Source organism: Scleropages formosus, chromosome 7 (assembly GCF_900964775.1).
Source record: "Scleropages formosus chromosome 7, fSclFor1.1, whole genome shotgun sequence".
NCBI classification, from domain to species: domain Eukaryota; kingdom Metazoa; phylum Chordata; class Actinopteri; order Osteoglossiformes; family Osteoglossidae; genus Scleropages; species Scleropages formosus.
Window position 1 is genome coordinate 12,290,222 of NC_041812.1, and position 13,715 is coordinate 12,303,936.

The following is a 13,715-nucleotide window of genomic DNA, read 5'->3' on the forward strand; positions in this document are numbered from 1 at the left end:
TTAAATCCCTATGTAAGGGAAAATGACATGCCGAGTCTTATGGAGTGCTTCTAAACATTCTTTCCATTGTCGTAAGATGCGTCTCACCCAGCCAGCTCTATCCTTTTGAGGTAGCTGAAATAGGGCAAAGTAATTGTCTCAAGTTTTATTAAAATGAAACAAAAGCAACAGTAGCTCAAACAGGTGCATAGATCTGAACTTCATATACAGTGGAAAAGAGAGCTTGAGCAGGCATACAGAAGTATGAACACAGCTTCTCCCTGCAAGAAGCTGATCGGGGCAGGTGCTTTCATTCCCCCAATGTTGTCATTGCATGATGCTGGTAATTTACAGCTATGCAGCATTAATAACTGCTTTTAATATAAATATGATTTAACTAGTGTGTATTGTATACCTGCAATGACAGTTGGCCAGGAACAACAGCATAGGGGACCACAATGTAAAGTGGAGCTAGAGAGGTGAGACTTTCCCCAACTCTGTTGCACCAAGGGCAAATTCAAATGGTAGATATCTACACAAAGTTCATAGATGGCTGTGTGTTGCTGCCCTGGAAGGAACATGTGTCCTGATGTTCCCCCTATTAGTCATCCCAGGGGCTGTAGAGGAGGACAACTGGAACAAACCTCGTCTTCAAAAAGTCCATGTGATTCAGCATGTTCTTGTGCCATCTCAGCATAAATTTATACAAGCACAGGCCTAGTGGGTCTTTGCAGCACAGCACCACTGTAGGCTAATGGGAAGGTGGGGAAAAAAAAATTTGAAACCCATAAAAAAAAAAAGTGTACTGATATGCCTCCCAAGAGCATTTTTTCCATTCATTCCATTCCTCTGGATCACTGGCTATCAATCAGAACTGTAATTTCTTCAAAAAGCAAAACATATGACCACAGTGTAGATGGTAGTGGAGATGGCTTGGTAGAGGGGGCAGGGTGCCAAATCCCTTACAGAAGCCACCTAGCCCTGTGGCTCATGTGCAAAGACGACGCAGGTTCCAGACCTCCTCTGGTCTCCTGACAACACAACAAAACCCTCAAGCAAATCTTCATTCTGTGACAAGTGTAGGCCATAAACCTTTTATACAGGCAAAATTGTACATAGACGCAAAAGCGTGCACAGGCATACATGTAAATCCATCAGACTCCAAGGGCGTGCACTTTTCCAAGCCCTATATGAAGGTCAGTGTCAAAAGTCTTGTGTCTCTGCTGGCACCATCATGCAATTTCAGATAAAGTGAGTGAGTGATCCACCTCCTTTCCTAACCAAAGTCAATCATCATTTCTGTCCAAAGGACAGATCGCTTTCACCATGACTCCTGCTTGTACCTTCTGTGAGCCCAAGGTTCCAGCGTGTGCAGCACAGAAAGCTGTGAAGATTGGACGGCTTGCTCAAAAAAAAAAAAAAAAAACGGGAAGCTCTGGTCCTGTTCCCAAGCATTCTGTATATCACCTCCCTACACTGCTGGGTGTAATGGCAGGAGAGGCGTGGTTGATCGGCCTTCAAAGTCTTTGTCCATAATCCTGTGTCACCTAAGGCTGGTGCTCACTTGTTATCAAGGCCAGGGCACTGGGTCACCCCCTTCTCCCACCTGACGAAGCCTGGAATCGGCTGGCCGTACTTGTCAACGCACCAGCAGATGCCTCGCCTCCGGCCTTTCGATGGGCGGCACTGGAGAGGGGAAAGCACACAATCAAGCCTCCAGTAATGCTGCATGGAGACAGTGTTGCACAAGGTACTCAAACACTCAACCTTCTTGCTTCTGTCTTCTGACAAAGCTGCATTTACCAGTGTAGGTACACCCTTTATATCACAAGGCAGAAAACCTTGTGGAATGAGGGTCAGCAACACGTTCACCAACTGAATCATTCTAACTGCCAGTAAAAATTGAGCAAACTGGATGTTTATGGAACAAAATGACTGTATTAGTTCATTGTATCCAGTATTATAAAACTGTTGTGCAACAAATAAGATTCTTCAATTCTTGTGGAGGGGAAAACACTGGAAATACCATTACTGGCATTTGTCCTTCCACGTGCTTCTACGAACATATGGAAACGTGCTGTCTCCAAATTACTTTTGAAGTATGGTTCAGAGAGGCTGTGAAATTGAGCGTTTCCTTTCAAATCCTTTCATCAAGACCTCCCATTCCGGACAGAAACTTAGGCTCTGATTGCCTTCTGTAGGCAGCTACCTGAGGGATGTGAACCAGCAATGTGGTGGTATCGGGCAGACAAGCCGGAGTTCAGTAGTTCTGCATCTAAAGGTCTTTGTCTGTTGCTGATGCACTACTATTTACTTTGAGTTGTAAGTTGCTTTGGAGAAGAGTCTGATAAATTAATGCAACTGCATTTTTCTCCTTCACGTCAGCAAAATCTCACGTTTGACCCATCATCCCAGTTTTGGGTTTCTCTAGGTGAACGACAGAGGTCGAGTTAGTTCCAACATGAGCTCCCAGTTTGCTTTTTTTCCATCCAAAGTCATGTCCCTTGCAGAGTAATTTATTTTTATGAAAGAGTAAAAGTAAATAAAATATTTGCCCAGGGATCTATTTTAATGTTCTGTCTGACAGTAAAAATAATCTATTGCTGATTTTACTGTATAGCTCAAAATTATGGGCAGAGCAAATGATTTACAGGGTTACTGAGAGATGCCATTTTGTTTTTTTCTTTCTTTTGTAAATGAGAATAAATAATAGTTTCTCAGAATACCCTTTAAAGCAGACAAAATAGACACGGGTACAAGTATTACAAATCTAAACTGCACGAGACCTGAAGAGTGTGGGACGCACCATCTGAGAATGTGGTACACAGGGCAAAATGTTGAGGATGCAGGAATGGTGTAGGGGGGGGGGAAAAAAAAAATTTAAAGTAAAATGAGCCTTGTACATCCAGATATTTTGCCACAGAAACTGTAGTTTTCTCCTCCACTTTCATTATTTCTGCTTAAGTTCTAGGCTTGCATTTTCATTTCTGCTTTTGGCTAAGGGAGAGAAGAATCTTTGATTGGACCACGAATGTGTTCATTTGTGTGTATGATGACGTCTATCTGTCTACAAACACGTGTCAAAAAATTGATATTTTTGATGCAATGCACCACTCATGTTAAAACACTTCTGTTTAGAAATGAAACATTTACCTCATTGTGATCAAACGTTAACATCCTGCCATATAAATCTGATTTTCATATAAAGATATAACTTTTCCATAGAGTTAATAAAATAAGAGTGCCTGGCTTAAAAAAATAAATGAACTCCAAAGTAAATACTAGTTCTTAAATTGACCTATACGAGCCGTTATTCTTAATTATGGGGATATTGACTTTCTAAAAATGACTTAAAATAGATATGAGGACTCTCCTTGCCATGGTTTAAAATGATTGAGAAAACAGTAAAAGAGAAAATATACATTAAACACCACGCACAAGGGTAATATAAATATTACTTTGGTAATTTGATGGCTCACAAAAGTAACTGTATCCATATGACTGCTTTTTGGGATAGTCATTTATTATAAACCAGTTGCGGGCTACACGCGATCTCCAAATGCCCTGGGGTTTATTTTCATACCGCATTTTCAAAAGAGTGAGGCAATTATGGGTGGAGCGCTGCAGAGTTGGTGGCCACCTTAGCGTTCGCCTTCCAGCCCCCAATGATCAGGCCCCAGGGTCCCGTCTCTCAGTCCAACAGTGCCTCTCACTCCTCCTCTGCTGACAGATGACAGCTGAGCTGTCGCTTTACTGGAGTGGATCCTCTAGCTTATTTTTGTAACTAAGCAATGCCCAAATTTTGGAAAATGTTAGATTTTTTGGGATATTATATATATAATATATATGAGAGAGAATTATATTAAGTAGGAGGTTCATCAAGAAAGAAGATGGGCTGCCTTTTTAGCATATACATAAAATTTAATTGCAGCTTCTGTAGCACCCCCATGTAACATCTCTCCCAGTGCTTAAGCAAACCCATCATTACTACACAGATTTGCAAAGCAAGTCATGGTTTTGGATTAGACGTAAGGATGTGTGTTGTATTTATATGAAAGGAAGGTTAGCGATGTGGACCAGCTTCAGCAAAAACTGAATAAACGTGAATGTCTGGAGGTAAACTTTCTCTTTGGACTGAGCAATAAATTGTAGCGTTATACCAAGATGGAACGGCCTTTATGGAAATGTTATATTCGCCTCGTGATTTGATCCTTAAATAGTTCTGTCCACTACCTTAATGCTTTGGAAAGAGTAATGCAGCTAAAACACGAAATGCCTCCAAGTGAACGAGCACAATGTACCTCTTCCAATCCAGGGATCGGTAACGCAGCTCCTATAACATGTTGCCCGATTCTGTTTTGGCTTTGCACGATGATGTAACGTATCAAAATGACGGCAGCGAGCTTTAGTTCAGCAGGGGACGGTGGGCAAAGTGAGCCACTGCTGCAATGCATTCAGCACTCTGGACAGTTCAGGGGCTCTGAACTCAACCCCCATATGCCAGAACGACCCGTCAGCTCACAAACATACAACCGAGCCAGCCACGTGAGCTACAGCGATGCCAAGGGCGCAGGCATGACCAGAGATGCCGACGAAACGGCTGTTCGGTGCTCTGTTGAGAAGCCTTTTGCAGCCCATCACATAACCCGTTAGTGTTTCGCTTTGGCCAGCCATTTCAGAGGCAACAACTCCTGTAAAACCAATTTATTCCTGCTTGACATCCTAATCCTCACCTCTCTAATAGTGAATAAGCCCTGCTTTCATCAGCCGGACCGAGATCACCCGATATTGTACCTGGTGGCTCTGTGTGAGTTGGACTGTGGGTTTGGCCACAGCCCCAGTTTCAATCAAAGGAGCGATTAGGGGACATGTCAGTTATCTGGCTGGCCAGTTGTGTGCTCAGTTACCCCCTTAATTTCAATAGTGAAATATGGACTGGGTCATACATGAGAAAGACCACACAGCAACCCATCAATCTAAGGGGAGGGGCCCAAAATCCAGTTCTAGTACTAAATTACTAGCTCAAATGACACGCTAGAATGATTGTGCGCGTACTGGGAGACCTGTTTGAGTGTCCCCTTACCTGTTTTTTCTTGTAGAAGCCCCTTTTGTCACAGTTGGGAATGCGGAAACTTTTGGGGTTCAGCGTGTTGCTACCTTTCAGGTTGTTCATTATGCTGTCCATCTCCCTCCGACACGGACCCTGCAGGGGAGGAAGAAGTCACAGTGAGACGTGGAATGGGAAGGAAGACACCGGCGCCGTTCTGTCTGAAACACAAATCGAATCGATTCAACATCAGGAATTCGCCGTTTGATCTCAAGTTATCGTTATTAACCACCAGGTAGTGCAGCGCTTAGAGCTGTTGTCTTGTCCTTGAACGGACCCGGTTTGAGTCCCAAGTCCTGTTGCGGTACCTTTGATCAAGGTACTTGATCTGATTTGATACAGTAAAAGTTACCCTGCTATTAAATGGGTAAATAACCACGTAGCTGAACCGTTGCAGAAAACGATCAGATACATAAGTAGATCAAGGTAACTTACAGTGTTAGTCAACATAAAGCGATTTGTCCATTTATGCCGCATGATATATGAGATGCAGTTTACCAGTTTTTTTTCAGTGTCAGTTCGGGGTTAGTACCTTGATGAAGGGTACTTCAGCTGGAGCAAGGTGATTCGAACCTAAAACGTTCAGGCCGCAAGGCGACGGCCCTGATCCCTACGCCACCTGGTGCTCCCGCTATGCTTCTCTGCTGCCTTCTCTGGTTTTTGTCCTGCCTGCTGGGCGACAACCCTATAACACGGACCTCAGAGCAAAACTATGCTCTGCGCTTAAATTACCCATACTAATGTAGTATTGAAACCCCATACGGTTCAACAGCCCATCAGCAATTGCACGCCCACCAGGAGGGGAGACTCAGAATGATCCAAGCGGAGCTTTATTTGGTACTAAAAGGGCATATGTCGGGCTCATTAGAGCGAACCCGAAAACGCCGCGGTTTCCATAACTCTGTTCCAGCCTTGCAGCCCTGAACACCCCCAAAAAAGCCCTGTTTACTCGGAGGACAGACGTGGATCTCATTAGCAAGACTGGAAGCGCAGAGACATGAAACCACGTTGAGAGCGATCTGCGTGCACAAGACAAACAGCTTTGTCCCCCCCGAAGGAACGTTACGACGAACATGGAGCGAATGCAACAGGCCGGAGTGTTCAAGGACACACGGAAACAATTGTCCGGCGCTGTACTTCTTTGGTTTTCCACCTGACAGCACAAAGCTTGAGGTTACACCCCACGCTACTTCCCAGAATGCTTCAGATGGTAACAGGCAATTATCCATGGCTATAAACCCTATATAAACCTTCGGTCCGAAGCTGACACTTGTCAACCGTGTTAAATGAAATCCATCACTAAATGCCACATAATTATAATACCTCTATCATATACTAGCAGGCTTATCTGATGAGGAGGACGACCCAGCTTTGCTAATGTAGTCGTTCAATAACAATATCATTTGTTGCCGTTCCGTGGAGGCACGGTGATGCTCTGCTGGTGTTCAAAGTAGATGGAGACCTTGGTTTTTTGGGCTGCTGAAGAGCTTAACCTGACGTTCATTCCGACCGCAGAGGAACAGCCAAATCCTAGACAACAGTCTGAGTCCAAGATCTGCCATCTAGTGTCCAAACAACATAAGTTGTACGCTTCTCTAAGATTACAGATGCTCGACTTATGATTTTTCGACTTTACGATCGTAAAGTCGAATCCGCATCTCCCGGTCCGCCATGCGGTGGCTATACAGATACCCCCCTGTATCCACGTCGTGTTTTGTGCATCCATAATGTGACAGAAACACCCATCTGTGTCTCCTCCTACTGGTGGGAAGAAAAAGAGGAGGACAATTACTCCTACGGAGAAACTCAAGATGATTACCCAGCATGAAGCTAGGCTACAATGTTCAATAGGTCACGTGTATTAAAGGCATTTTCGACTTACGATGGGTTTCGCGGAACGTAACCTCATCGTAAGTCGGGGACCACCTGTAACTGATGCAGGGACTTTCGCAGCCCTCCTGCCGCAGCGCCCTCGACCAAGGTACTCACCCTGAATTGATACAGTAAATGTTAGTTGGCTGCATAGATGGGTAAACCAGTATAAGTATCGTGCTCTTGTACAAACCTCACGCTGCAAGTCACCTCGGAGAAACTCGTAAAATAAAGATTAATAATGCAAAGAAATACGTCGTTCCGAGATATAAGAGTATAAGCCACGTGAACCCCAACAAGCAAACCTCGTCCCACGAGCTTTAACTAAATAAAAAACCAAAACAGAAAAAAGTGAGGGTGAGGAAATCTGTCTTAAAAAAAAAAAAATTAAAAATTTAAAAAAAAAAAAAAAAAACATTGACACGGGTGGGCCCCCTCTGCAGACAACCACCGGTGAACAACGGCGCCACAGCTGAAATATGACGGGAATTCCGGGCAGCTCATGCTGGCATCATCAATATTCGCCCTCAGTTCTCCATCTCCCAGAGACCAAATGCAAAGGAATTCAGGAGTGAATAACAAAGGTGGGTGGCCCCCGGCAGCCAGGGGTACGGGGGGGCAGCACTTACATACTCGGGTTGTGTCATTGATGGGACGCCCTGTCCATGCCCTTCTGTGCGAGCGCTCCCAGGCAGCTGCTCCACTTTGAAGCTCTGGGTTTGGCGGATCTGCTCCTTCCTGATGACCTCCGCTTTGGCATGCGGAGGGGCCATCCACGGCTCCTGCGCTCCTGGTGTGACCCTCAGCTCCCCGGTGCCCGTGCTGCTGGCGCTCGCCTCCTCCACCACGTCTGTGGTGGTCTCCGTATTCCCTTTATAAGAGAAGGAAGAGAAGCGCCGTTACCAAGGACCACGGGATAGCCGCGTACATGTGGCCCAATCTCCTAGAGTTCCCGAGAGCAGCGGACCCCCATCCAGAGGTGTGCAAGGCCTACAGTGCCGCTGGGAGCGCCCACCGCAACCGAGGGGGGCAGAACACTCGGTGTCACCAAGCCAGTTTAACCAACATCGACTAGCTGCTCAACGTCAACAACCCAGCCCATCCAGCAGGCGCCCGTCCAAGTGCTCTGAGAGGAACAGGGAGACTCACTGTATTTGAAGACCCGTGGCAGTGACTGCTGACAAATTGTTAAAGACAGGGAATGGGCTGCACGATCGGGGACGAGCAAACACAGCGAAAAACACAGCGGCCAAATATAGGAGACGGCCGAACCCTTGGCTCTGTTTGCGTACCGAAGCCTTCAATCGGGCCATGGTGGTCAAACTTAAAACGTCATTCACAAGGGCAGATTACAAAGTACCGATTTCATGTCAAGGTGAATGAATCGACTGGGCCTGACGCGGGTTCTCAGAAAGACATAAATGCATGTTTACGGATGAGTGCGGGCTCCAAACACAAATGTTTCACTTTAAGAACAAGGGGGAAAAAATAGCTTGCATAAATGAGTTCTGGAAACCTAGCTCAAAACAGTAAACATACCCAACCATGTTGCTATTGCCCTTATTATTCATACCATGACTATTGCTTCCTAGCAGATGCTGAGTTATAATTAAGGGGAAGTCTCCCCCCCAAAAAAGTTTTAAACTCAAGCCACAAGAACTTATTTTTACTTCTTCTTTTTAACCCTCATATTAGCCATCTCCAGTTCTGTCAGATTATTATAATTATTCATTTAGCTGACACTTTATGCCAAGATGAGGTCTGTATATTAAGCTACTTAAAATTTACCTATGAACGTATGAACGTACTCAGCTGGGTCCTTTATACTGTACCAGATGTCGGTAAGTACCTTCACCAAGAGTACACCAGCGAGTGGTGGGATTTAAACCCAGATCCTACCATTGCAGCAGATAAATCAAACCACAAAACCATGCTGCCCCAGCCCATTTATCACTTATAATTGCGCTGCACAGAAGACCAGGGTACCGATGACAGTGGCCACACACCAGGTATCCCGGCAACCAGTGACACAAAGGAGCCTGACAGGTCAATGAAACTATACCGTATGGGGCACCAGATTGGAGAAAAGTCTCTGCTGGTCTTAGTCAGCAGATGACACATATAGTCCCGATATATTAACCAAGAATGCAAAATTTTTTTTCTGTTGCCTGAGCCAGATGTGCAGTGAGGGCAGCAGCCAAGGAGGCCACACAGCAGTGCTGGCATGAAAGGGACCGTGTGGAGCGTGAGGAAACACACGACACAGCCGAAACAGCTCCACCCCTGGCCCAGTACCTCCAAGACCACCACCACGCTGGGTCAATTAGCCACCAGCGCCCCTGAGGTCAAGAGACCTCCAAAAGTCGCTCAAAATAACTGTTGATTTTACTTAAAAATATCGGACATACAAGCAAAAACATTTTTGGAAACTTGCGTAACATCAATATTTATTCACAATGTAAACATGAGTCTATCTGCTCGCCGTTTCCTCCGACTACAGGCAGAGCTCCTCGAAGCCGAACGTCCACTTAAACAAAGACACGCCTTGCCATCAGGTTTCCCGATGTCACGCACAAGGCCCAAACACAAGTGGAGATATTTACCGCTCCACCCAGGTTGCCTGCACGTGTCATTCTGTCATCAGGAAAAGTTCATTTTTGGCCGCCTGCCCTATGTTTTTGGTCTTACACAGTTGATAATTCAGCTGCCATATGAGAACTGGAGTGAAACAGCTCACAGAGCAAATTATGGCTTCCGGGAAACATAGAGGGTGGGGTGAGAAATGCCCCCATATCGCATCTCCACCCTATTCTACTCTTATACACACACACACACACACACACATACACCATGGATGTATACAGGTGGTGCACATCTCCAGTAATGTGTCATTCCTCAGGTGGGCTGATTGATTTGTTTGTTGCTTTAATAAAGGAATCAAAAAATACTCAATGTGTGTATGTGATTTCATTAAAAAGACTCACTGCAGGAAGAACTCAAAGGCAAAAGGTATGTAATTATGCCTTTACCGCACGACATCTCCTCAAACCACCAATGCTACGTAATTATTGTTATTGCTTAATTGTGCTCTTTCACAAGACTTTGTCTTAAAACAAGCTTCTCAAAAGAATTTGTTAATACTATACATGTTCTTCTCCTCTTTGCATATCCTTGACAGCACTGCATGAAACAGAAATGGTCTGTGCAGTATAGGATCTTAATTCTTTAAAAAGATTTAAAGCAACAGAATTTCCCAAGATGCTGTAAAATAAGATTTCTGGCAACCAGGCCATTAGAGGGAAATGGTCATTGGCGCTGAGTGAAACCTATCAAAGCGGGCAGCAGGTCAGTCCAAGTAGGATATCATCAGTGTGTAGTAGTATTGCTTTTGAGGTTACATACAACTACTACCATTATTGATAACAACAACAACAACAACAACAACAACAACACAATAACTGTCTTTTATGATCTGACTCTGTCCTCTAAGTTAACTTACTATATTACAAAGATAAACTTTACAGTAGCCTACAGCAAGGTCATTTCTGCTGTATGTTCAGCGGCACTGGTGACTGGACTCAATCAGCCACCACACCGCAAGCAAGGTGACAGCCGCGCCAACCACCACGCCGCCTGTCGGCCCAAACACTTAGTTACCGGCGTTACCACGAAGGAAGCGCAACAAACAAAGAGTCCGCAAAAAGTGCACGCAGCCCTCCGCTACAGTCTTACTCGTCCTGCGAGTGATGATGCCCGGCGGCCAGACAGAGAGGGAAACTCGTTTCTTTACACACGAACATACATGATCGATCGTAACGGTGTCGGCGAGGTTTTGCCGGCGCTGCGCACGTGCCCACCTCGCTCACCCGGCGACGGTGTCCCGAGAGCCCCGGCGCCGGTGCCGGTGCCGGTGCACACCCCCCGTCCCTCCAACAGGGCGCGCAGGGGCTTCGTCTCCCCCGGGCGCATGCCGCACTTCAGTCCCGCGCCGCAGCGTCGCGTGTACACCCCGCAGGGCTCGCCCTCGAGCAGCGCGCAAGTCACGCAGCAGCCGCAACCCGGCTCGCGCACGCGCTCGGCGCAGCCCTCGGGCAGCGGCGCGCACAACTCCAGAGCGCCCGCGTCGCACGGCCCGCAGCGCACGACCGGCCCGGCGGCGAGCACCGGCTGCGCGAGGGCTGCGAGCGCAGCCGCGACGCAGAGCGCGGCGCGCGCGGAGCGCATGCCACACGCGCGCGAGTTCCCACGCGAACGTGAGCGGACGGCTTCGGCTCGTGCGCGCAGACGCGCCCCCTCCATCCGCGTTTCCTCATCCCGGCGCCGTACGGAGGAATATATACAGTAGAGGCGGCGGAAGAGGGGGAAGCCGGCCACGCCCCCTGCAGTAACCATGACAACCGGCCTCCGTTCGCCCCCCCCCACAATCGTTCAGAAGCCCATCGGCCGATCGATCGATGAACAGATCGACTACCACGCGATGTGCCCCATAGAAACTGTAGAAAAATAGCCGAACTCGACTCACACACGTCGGTCAGTCTTTTATAGAATTCCCTGATGAATTATTAAAGAATATGAACGAAATGATCTCCGTTTCCAAGTTTCTCCACGACCGTGACGTCGTATTTACTTTCGATGTTCAATTGTCGGGTTAATATTTGAATATTTTCCATAATAGCTCCTTACGTTAAGTCTTAAGAGCCCCACCCTCTGTCTGCGAGCGTGCAAGCAATTTAGACATTAGTTATTGAACAGTTTATGTGTCTGACATTCACTACACGCTTTTAAATGTACTGGTTTAAACCCCTGAAAGTGAAAACAAACATCAGGCTGTAAAATCAGTGACTTATGACTGTTTTGAGGAGGGCTGTGCTTCTCAAATGTTCCTCTGCAGTACAACAATACGGTGAGAAGAAGAGCTTCAAAAGGAGCAGCCACATTTTTGCTTTCTCTTCCTGTCATACTTTATTGTGAAGTTTGTCCTTGGAAGTTCTGTTTTCGTCCAAAAGAAGAGGATGTTATTCCGAAAATATTTTTTATGTGACAGATAACGCTGCTCGTTCTAGACCGCCGTATCAGTCAAGGTTGAGGGCGAAAGTTCTCCGTCACAATTTATTTATGGAATTCCTTCATTTGAAAACGATTTCCTTAGTTTCCTGACATTCACCGACCGTCGTGTGCAGTGCCATTGTGTGCAGTGTCGCCGTTTTACAAAGATAACTCACCTTTGAGGTGATGGTGACCGCACCACAACCACGTATTTGCAGAAAGGAGAAGTCCCAAGCTGCCCGCACCACGGTGGCTGGAGATGAGCCTAGAGCACAGAGGGACCCCAAATATCATGTCTGCAGGGGGCACAGCTGGCTGTGTGGCTCACCAGCACCCTGTTAGTTCCATTGGGCCTGATTGCTAGCTGCAGACCCCAGGTGCGAGCACCCTATCATGTCTGCAGCGGAGAGGTAGGCCACGTGTGTGTGGTGTCAAACCTAGGGGTCATGTGGCAGATGAGGATGTGTGTCATCAGGTGACTAGAGGCCATCCAGGGGTGCCTACTGGTTCTTGGCACTCATCGATTGCTATTGTTTAGGGAATAGCTAATAATGTGTGACATCCCTGCTCTGCCTTTTCAGCTCCCCCAGGAAGACCTGTGTCATGACCCAGTGGCCTAATGGATAAAAGATTAGTTTCAGAGCTGGGGATTGTGGGGTCAAGTCCCATCTGGGCCAAGGATGTGGTGGATGGTTTATGAGGCAGCAAGTGACATAGTGGTTGAAATTATTACCTTGTCTTTGGCAGACTTAGGTTTGAACTCCACTTCCTGCTGTTGCGCCCTTGATTCATCTGCCCTGCTGTATAACTGGGTAAATCGCTATAGGCAGTTTAGTGTTTATCCATAATAGTACAAGTGTCGATGAATGAATAAATAATAAAGAAAAAAATCTTAAAAGTAGTCTTAAATGAAAAAACATAGGCAGGTAAAAAATAACTTTGCTATGCCGCATAGCATAACTAAAAAATGTCTGACCTTCATACCAGTTGTAGGAACCTGAAGAAAGGTACTAATCCTGAATTGAGGTAGTAAAAATTACCTTGCTGTATCAGTGGGTAAATCAGTATAAACACACACACATTTTCAGAACCGCTTGTCCCATACGGGGTCGCGGGGAACCAGAGCCAACCCGGCAACTCAGGGCTTAAGGCCGGAGGGGACACACCCAGGACGGGACGCCAGTCCGTCGCAAGGCATCCCAAGGGGAACTCGAACCCCAGACCCACCGGAGAGCAGGACTGTGGTCCAACCCACTGCGCCACCGCACCCCCCTCAGTATAAACAGCTTAACACTATAAATTGCGTTGGACAAAAGCTGCAGAGAAATGAATAAAAATCCAACTGTCCACACTGAAGGCCTCTGGCTAATATCCTCCAAGGTGAAATGATAATAATCCACCATACATTTTTACTTGGCCAAGGCTGGTAAAAAGGTGACTGTGAAAAAAGCTCCTGGTAGGGTAGAAGGTATTTTAAGGTAGTATAACGTTTAAGGCAAGATTCGTTAAGGATCTAGACAAGTAACACAAAGGTTATTTATTCACCATGCAGATGGTCCCCTAATGTTGTACCTTTGAGCAAGATGACATAACCTGATGAGCTTCAGTAAAAATACCCTGCTTTCCAGCTATACACTTCAAAGTATGCGGTTTATTTTTCAAATATAGACACAAAAATGATGTCAAGTAACGAGTCCCAAAAGGCAGCTAT

The 13,715-nt window shown here is 46.3% G+C and overlaps 1 protein-coding gene across 2 annotated transcripts; it reads right to left on the reverse strand.

The window, feature by feature from the left end:
• Positions 1-30: 30 nt before the first annotated feature.
• Positions 31-11,253, reverse strand: LOC108937708 (insulin-like growth factor-binding protein 3). Of its 2 annotated transcripts, none has more exons than XM_018757795.2 (4): positions 10,825-11,253; positions 7,588-7,829; positions 5,063-5,182; positions 31-1,665 (listed from the first exon to the last, which is right to left on the reverse strand). In XM_018757795.2, exons 1-4 carry the CDS (start codon positions 11,180-11,182, stop codon positions 1,540-1,542), a joined length of 846 nt encoding a protein of 281 aa, XP_018613311.2. In that variant the 5' UTR covers positions 11,183-11,253; the 3' UTR covers positions 31-1,539. The 2 variants fall into 2 exon arrangements, with proteins under 2 accessions (XP_018613311.2, XP_029109133.1); XM_029253300.1 differs by having other exon boundaries at positions 10,816-11,253.
• Positions 11,254-13,715: the final 2,462 nt, after the last annotated feature.